This window comes from Sinocyclocheilus rhinocerous, unplaced genomic scaffold (assembly GCF_001515625.1).
Source record: "Sinocyclocheilus rhinocerous isolate Xijiao unplaced genomic scaffold, SAMN03320098_v1.1 scaffold321, whole genome shotgun sequence".
Classification (NCBI taxonomy): Eukaryota; Metazoa; Chordata; class Actinopteri; order Cypriniformes; family Cyprinidae; genus Sinocyclocheilus; species Sinocyclocheilus rhinocerous.
In genome coordinates, this window is record NW_015640442.1 from 184,818 (window position 1) to 193,914 (window position 9,097).

The window sequence follows — 9,097 nt, forward strand, 5'->3', positions numbered from 1 at the left end:
CGATTTCACTTTTTTAATGTTAGTTAGTGTGCAATGTTGCTGTTTGAGCATAAACAATATCTGCAAAGTTACGAAGCTGAAAGTTCAATGCAAACGAATATATCATCTTTTAAAATTCTGGCAGTTTAATGCCTACAAAAACGGCTTGTAGGGACTACAACGAGTTACTTCCCGGGTATGGGACGTCACAAACCCTGATAAACCCCAAACTAGGGGTGCACGAAAAAAATCAATTCATATGAATCGCTTTTCTGTCTTCTAACGATTCTAATCGGATTCACAAGTTTCAAAATCAATGTTCTAAAGCAGCGGTTCTTAATCCTGTTCCTCGCGTCCCCCTGCTCTGTATCTCTCTCCCTCTCTCTCTCATTCAGATCATCAGCTCGTTAGCTCAGCTCCAACAAACTGTTCCAATTATACACTTTATGTGTATGGACAGACAGATATTTTTCACATAGCTACGAGAAGCATTAAACATGGATGTGCGAGCAGTTGCCGTGCTGTATTAAAGTTTTAATCACGATAAAACCGTATATTAGAAGCTAACATAAGCAGTAGTATTTACAAATAACAGCATATCTAAAAGTATGAGATAACAACAACAAAAAACATACCATTAACCTTTTGATGCACAAGCTATGCAAACCCCTTCTAATGCACAACATGGGTCTAAAATGACCCATATACATTTCCCGTTATTTCATGCATGGCTGGGCAATTTTTGTTTCATCTTTTGAATCAGTTTATTTCAGCATTTAATATTCCATGATCTATGAATATTCTAAATATATTGTTTTCAATGAACATCAATTATTATTTTATTTTTTCTTAGGTTTTGTGTTACTATGTCGAGTTTGCACACATGGGTCAAAAAGGACCCATCTATGCAAGCGTGATAAAACAAAAGAATAAAGACAACATTTTGTTAAAATAATCATTTTAGCAGTTATTTAGGTCAACACATTTATCACTTTGTCACACATAACATACACGTATCACTGATAACCGATGACACTGAAATTGAACAGTAGTGTATCTGTAGTTCAACTTACTCAATCTGTTAGACTGGGTCTGAGTTTCCTCATCAGACAAGTTTTAATGTCATTAAATGAGTCTTCTTTAGGAGAGCTGAATTTACACCCACAACTCCAGATTGACCCTCAGGCACTAAGGCCCTAAGGCATCAGATATTTCAGACTCTGAATCAAGACTAAAAAATGCCTCATCTTCCTTATCCTGTTCATCATGCAGCATCTCTACAAACATTTCAGCCATTAATCTTGAATGACTAGGACCAGCCATACTAACACTCTGGATAAAGAAAATAAAAGGACAAGAATATTTTTAAATGCACATCAAAGAGTTGATCAAGTATGTACTTATTATATATCGTCACTGTCAGACAGAAATCTTGTATGTGCAGAGCTGTTACTTTTCAGGAACACTGACAGACATAAACGCAAATAGTATTGATTTATGAAAAAAAAAAAAAAAAAATTAAATATGCAGAAATAAGGTTTCTGTCTTGCCAGCGACAATATATATTTGTATACAATAACCTTCTATTTCAACTTTTATTTTGTTGACCTAGCTAAAGTTAGCTAGCTAGAATATGTCAACAACAAGCTAGCTAATAGTATTGGACATGTTTCTCTTTCTCACTAGTAATACATTTCAAGATCAAGGTAACTGGACATAATATTTGAACGCTAAGGTTGCCTTGATCTTGAAATGTATTACTAGTGAGAAAGAGAAATATAATATCAAAATATATCAAACATTTTCTGTGATGAAACAATTCTAAATTAAGACTTAAATGCATCAAATATACAAACACAGCTTGTTGAGTTGTGGCAATAAAAACGGTCCTACTTGAAAAAAATTAGCAAATATCAAAGGTTTCTATATGGGTCATTTTTGACCCATGTGTGTAAACGTGATGTAGAAATACAAAAACTGTTTGTTTATAAAGGAAAAAAGGAAAAACAAACATAATGATTTGTGCAAATTAAAAACAATATATATAATGAATACCTAGAATAATAAATGATAAGAAACATTTCTTTCAGCGATTCAGCAAAGAAACACTCATCCATAACTGAATTAACATAGGAAATGAGTACGGGTCATTTTAGACCCATGTTGTGCATTAGAAGCGTAGTGATACAAAAACGATTTTTATTCAAAAAGTAAGAAAGGAAAAATGAAAATAATGATTTGTGATGATCAAAAACAAGTTAATTGAGGAATTCCTGGAATACTGAATGATGAAATTAATTTCTTGCAAAGATCTCTGTCTGGTCACTTTAGACCCATGATGTAGAGGTCTGCGCGGGACTGTTCTTTTAGTCCCGCTCCCGCAAGGTTATATTCTGCACCCACCCGCTCCCGCTATATATTCACTCTTTGTTCACCCGCTGTCCGCTTAGAATAATTTTATTCCCGACCCGACCGTTCCTGTTAAATTTAGATCTCGTTTTCAGAATCTCACATTAACATTTCCGCTACTGAAAGAAAGAGAGATAGGCTGACAAATAAAAATGTAGTCTGCACAAAATTGTATGTTATTTTATTCGTCTTGTCAAGAGTCTTGAATTTATTGACTTTGACTTGAATTTATATGAATTATCTTAAGACACAAAATTTGTTTAATATTGTATGCAACACAGTAGGAAAAAAAGTGTCAGACAAAATAAAAATGTTGTACAAAAATTTTATTTCTTATTTTTATTCTTCTTGTCAGGATACAATTCGTTTAACATTGACAACACAATAGGGAAAAGGTGTCGCAGAGAGAGAGAGAACAGTGTAGCATAACAGACCGAGTGCAGGCTGTACCGGCGGTCAATAAGAATAAAGCGCCGATATGTTCTAAATGGATGTCGGGAACGGGATATTGTTAGATCGCCCGCTCCCGTTCAAATTACACCAGAGTTACCAACCGCTACCACGTTTTATTCGGGAATTTAATCCCTCGGCGCAAAAAATCCGGTCGGGTCCCGCGGTTGTGCATCAAAGGGTTAAAGTGCCCCTATTAAGTGTAATGAAAGGTTCATATTTTGGTTTTGGGAGTCCCCAACAACAGGTTGACATGCATGCAAGGTCAAAAACCACTTTCATTGTCTTATAATATGCATTTATTTTTACCTTATTTGCTCAACGACTCCCAAACGATTCGCTCAACGATTCATTTTTCCAAACCCCTCCTTTGCGTGACGCTAATCTGCGGTGATTGGTCTCATTTTCATTTCGTCTTGCCTGTGATGCCTGATAAAGCAGCGTTTGTGAGCGCTGTGCTGCTTTGTGTACAGCGTTACCGGGGAAACCGCTATTTTTACCGCTCCAAAAGCGGCACCTAGTGGCAAAGAATGAATTTGCATTTTCATTCAGACCAACACGAAAAGACCAACAAGTGGGCGGGCAATATGCTAATGTTTCATGTTGCCTTCAACATGAAACGGCTTGGGATTCGTTTTAAAAACGACTCGTTTCAATGATTCAGAGTCGACTCTTTCTTTTGAGAGACAATAACTTTATACACGGTGCACTTTCAGATTTAAAACTTTGTGGGATGTTTTCATTCACTTAGAGCTGTGTTACACACTGCATGAAAGGTTATTTTAAAAAATATATATCCATAATAGGGGCACTTTAAGAGCCATGTTTGCACAGGTTCTGCGATCCTCTTCACTAATATTCTCTGGGTCTCAATCGGGCTCAAATTGATAAGCAATATTGATGCCATTGTTTACAATACAACGCATTCTGAGGTGAGGGGCGGGGCATTTAGACGTGCACTGGCGGTTTAGCCAATCACGACACACTGGGCCAGCTAACCAATCTGAGCCCATTGCGTATTTCTGAGGGAGGGGCTTCATAAAACCAGGAAATCATCAGAGCGTTCATCAGAGAAGGGACAGAGCAATGCAGAATAAAGGTAAATTATGTGGAAATGCGTTATAATGCGTTTTTTAAAAACGAAGCATTAACACATGTTAGACTCCACCCCATAAACAATCAAGCCTAGAAAAAAAAAAAAAAACAGTCAACCACCTCTTTAATGATACTGATATCTCTTGTCTCCTTGCCTTCAGCGATAACAGTGCTACATTTCATTGGTAGTGAGCTCAGGACTTACTCAACTTCCTTTGAATCGGAGTTCACAGAAACACACACACTTTCTGCAGCAGAGTTTGGAATTCATTAGTCCGCAGTGACGGCGAGCAGTCGAGGCCCTGAGGTGCTCAGCACACCAACAACATCTATTCCCTCCACCATGATTCACAGTTGGAAGGAGACTGTGTGTTGGCACCGGCAGGGAGGAAACGCCTCCACTTGACTCACACTCATCGTAGTAATAGTTTTTGGAGAGCAGTGATTTCCTCATGATGATCATTGAGAGTTCAGGAACACAGGTGTTATCAATCACAAGCGGGCAGATCGCAGACAGTATAAATACTTCTGAAGTCTCGCAGAACCACACTTCTGACTATAGCCATAAAGTCTGGTCCACTTAGCAGCTCATTCTAGACAAGAACCGCCTACTAAAGAAAACTTCTGATAATATGCATTTGGAAACGCAACCTGAACCAACCATCTTCCCAAAATTGCAATGAGAAGCCCTAATCAACATATGAAAAAATTAAAATAAAGAAATTAAGAATTAAGAAATTAAATATTAGTTTTGTAATTTTTCCAGTTGCAATGTCAAAAATTATTATTATTATTATTATTATTTTGTATTTCTTATGATTTACTATTTTTCTTATATTGTATACAATAAATATTATATTTTAAATACTAAATGTTTTATTTTACAGTGAATTACTACAAGAGTAAATTACTTATTTTGTTTTTATTTAGTAATTTTTAGATTTAATAAAAATCATCATCATCATTTATAATCAAATTAAATATATGATCATACAAATTTTGTCCAAATTGTGCAGCCCTACAAACAAGCACAAATTTTTTACTTGATACTTAAAATACTTGAGTTGATGCTTAAGAAATTTAGATCAAATAAAATACATAAAAACACTGTCCAGTTGCTAAGGCAATATTTCTAATTTTCATTTAGTTCAACCTGATGTACTAAATAACTAAAGCTGCATAATTAAAATGAAAAACTATATACAACTATTTAAAAAATAATAATAATAAAAGACAACAAAATGACTAAAACTAGAACTAAAATAATAACAGAAAATGTAAATACAAAAACGTCAAAATATTAATAAAAAAAAAAGTATCTCAATTATACTAAAATCCCCATGCAACCCTAAATTCAAGTATCAAGTACCAATTATAAATAAACATGATTTGAGAAATGGTTCATGCCTGCAGCTCAAAGGTGTTGGAGAAGTTAGTTAGTGCTGGGAGTTTGATCAAATCACTGACCCTTAACAAGAGCAGCAGTGATGGTGAAACAGCACTAATGAGGGATGTGGTGCAGTAAGACGTTACCTGATAAGCAAATGAATGTGGTGTAGTCACCAGGTCCTCCGGTAGCTAAAAACGGGATCTTTTTCTTCGTTCTCCTCTTCACCTGCACGGCTGCCAGCAGCCTCTCATCGTTGGGAATAAAGATCGCCTTGTTGAGGGCCGATTTGGCATTCATTGTAGCCGATGGCACAGGCTGGGTGACAGCAGGGGTCTCTGAACTGTGATGAGAGAGACATTGAGACAGTCAGCATCTTTATACTGGACCTCTTTATACTGTATGTGACCTGGAGACGCAAAACTCTTTCTTGTATAGCGGTTTTCACATATTGTTTAAAAGCAGGCTAAGTTGCAAAGTTGTGACTGACTTTACTATGATTTGTGACACATTTCTAATAAGTGAAGTGGCTTTTCAAACAAAAAAACATCTGGGACTTGACTTTATCCATCTGATTGGACTGTGAAATGTGTGCATTGCACACCAGAATGAAAACAGATCTGAATGTGATTGGTTTCAATGCAGTACGACTTTGCATGTGTTAAAGGGATATTTCCCCAAAATTTGCTGTTAATTATTCACCCTCAAGACATTTTCTTCAATAGAAAAGTAACAACAATTTTTAGTTGAAACCATTCATAAAATGTTGATCAGCAGCTGGCCATTTTTGAAAAAAAAAAGAAAAATCATATCAAGGAACACAAAATTAATACCTGTGGCTCCTGACGATATATTGGGGTCTTATGAAGTGAAACAATTAGTCTGTGCAAGAAACTGAACATTATTTACAACATTATTGCCTGCAATCCAGAACCTCAGGCAAATGGTCCAGAGTGATGTCCAGTTCGTGAACGAATCATTCTTTTGAACCGATTCTTTTTGGTAAACTAGTTGAACCAGTTCACTGAATTAGACTGAATCATCTGAAACAGTTCGCGGCTCAAGCAGCACAGATCTACAAGTTACTCAATCAAAACTAACTTTCGGACGCCTGACAGTCACTCCGGCTCAAAATGAGCCAAAATAGCAGCGGATCTGATCCTCTGATGAATTAACTCATTTAGCGCTCCAGTTGCAAAATTCCCTTGATCTTTTGACATATAAGAGGTCATTGTACTTTAAAAACATCCTGTAAGTTTCAGAACTCAAAACTTTGTTGTTACTCTAAAAACAGCTGATATTGAAGGCAGACTGTCAAAACGACAGCTTGTAGAATGTTCTACTCTACGATGTAATAGTGTGGATAATCACCGCCTCCACAGAAGAACATCATCAACGCCTGCTTCTACAGCACTGCCTGTTTAGCCCCGCCCACCGATTCTACATCACTGCCTGTTTAGCCCCGCTCACCAATTTTACATCACTGCTTGTTTAGCCCCACCCACCGATTCTACATCGCTTTACAGTATTTGCATTGCATTGGTGTGACATAGCAAAAATTAAGGAAAAAAAAAACCCTCTTAATAATGCATAAATAGCATGAGAGAGATTTATCTTCATTGTTAGACACTTATTTTCATATAGCACCATTTATTTAATATGAAATTATAATTAACATCATTTTTTCCCCATAACTTGTTGGACAATATCAAGACAAACTTTGCTGTCATTCATTCAAAACTGCTGAAAATTATACCATTTTAAGTTGAGTGATATTTGTATCTCCCCTATTGCAATACTCAACTGTTTTTGAGTATCTTGAGATAAAAACAAATCTGTGGTTCTTTTATGTGTGTTTTACCATAGGACAGAAATGTTAGTTATTAAATTATTTACTTCTATTTAATTTTGAACATGCCAAAGGAGAAAGAAAGTTAAATTTTTGATACAAACAATATCAACATGTTTTAAAAATTTTTTTTAAATGTCATTAACAAAATTCAGTCTCTTAGTCAATCAGTATGTTACTGAAACTCTTCTAGCCCCCCTGCTGCATGTGCGGCACAGCTAAATATGATTGGTATTCAAACTATATTCATTAAGATGTGAATGATTTTTTTTTAAAACTCTATGGCTACTCTTTTTAAGACACATTTTTATTGTATTTACTTTCTGCATCGCTCTCTTAGTATCTCCTCCATTCTGGTGGGTCCCTGTTAATTTTCTGTCTATATTTCCGTGTGCTCTTTCTTCCACTAATTTCTCTCCTTCAATTCTTTCCGTCTCAAAAACAAAGTATCACATTTTATACTTATTTTCATGACACTTTATAACAGTACAAGTTTTCTGTAAAAACATCAGAAAATAGTTTAATTAATGTAATTATTGCATTTAAGAACACTGAAAATGATCATAAAAGATTAAAAAGGAGTTAAACAATATTTATAATATACAATATTTTTTAATTACTTAAAATGCTTTTTAAAGAGACCTTGTCCTCTGGTGTGAGGCGTCACACTGGTGGACATTTTCTGTCACACCAAAGGACGTTTCAGTCTTTGGTGTCAATTAATGACCTTGCTATTCCAAGCTAACCTGTCATTAGCGGTTAGCAAGACACATTTGCATAATTTTCCATGATTATGTAGTTTAACATGCAGTTTTTAATAAAAAAAATATAATGTAGGGGAGTCACACCAAAGGACAACAAAACGTAACACTTTTGTAGTGGTTCCAAAAAAGTTAAATATTTGAACAATTCTGAGACAAAAATGTACCATTTGCACGTCATGGGCTTCACAGGGGCCTTCAGTAACACGACCATGAATGGGGTCCTTCCACTAATTAAGTTTTCTCTGGAAAATCAGGATATGGTGTCACACCAGAGGACATTGTTTTCAGAGACAAAATGTATCAAGTTCCTACATTTTCAGAAATGTATGGATGAAAAAAAATGATTGCCATTTACTAAAATAGACACTTGTACAATCATGCCGGAGGTATTTATTAACATTTTTATGCTTTTCTTTTTAATTTATAAAAGTTGTCATTTATTGAACCATGCTCGAGACAGTCACACCATAGGACAATTTTGCGATTTGGCTCAATAATTTAAAAAAAAATCGAATAACACTGCAGCTTTTATAACAACAGGTCCATGTAGGACAAAGAAATGTTTAACCATTTACTGCATTTTAAATAACGACAATATTAATTATATTCATTTTTATCTTGTGGGACAGCGAAAATGTCATGTCACGTCAACAACCCGTCAAAGCACGTCAAAAACACGCATGTGGTGTGCATGCGCGACCAAAATAAAAAATGTGCTGGGTAGGTAAGTTTAGACCGATCATTTGCGTACTGACACGGTTGACATCCGTTAATGCACAATCACTGTTTTAGACCAACTAACTGCAATACTGCGTAAGCAGGGTTTGAAATTAACACCCGCCAACCCGCCAAATGCGGGCCCGCACACAGAATATGAAGAATATCAAAAACTTTAGAAGTCAGCTGTCCACGGTAGTCCTTAAGATATCAGCACAATAACACACTCAGCAAAATATCGTCTAATTATCTTTATTGATAAAAATCACAGAAGATATTGAGATATTATTTTTTGTCAATATCGCACACCCCTAGTACTGACAAAATTATTTGCAATGGTCGCTTTGTCACGCCCAGTGTAGACGGCCTCAAACTGTTGGTGTATTTCTGTCTTTTTTTTTTTGGCTAGTAGACGTTTTGAATGGCCGGTAACTTAAAAATTTAGTA

At 35.7% G+C, this 9,097-nt stretch overlaps 1 protein-coding gene across 2 annotated transcripts in view; it reads right to left on the reverse strand.

The window, feature by feature from the left end:
* Nucleotides 1–9,097, reverse strand: part of LOC107752718 (syntaxin-binding protein 6-like) — a 54,925-nt gene that overhangs the window by 34,827 nt on the left and 11,001 nt on the right. Inside the window, exon 3 of one of the 2 annotated variants that reach the window (XM_016568742.1) lies at nt 5,467–5,665. In XM_016568742.1, coding sequence (XP_016424228.1) covers nt 5,467–5,620 — 154 coding nt within the window. In that variant the 5' untranslated portion in view covers nt 5,621–5,665. The remainder of the gene's footprint in view (nt 1–5,466; nt 5,666–9,097) is intronic. The other variant, XM_016568743.1, reaches the window with a different exon arrangement.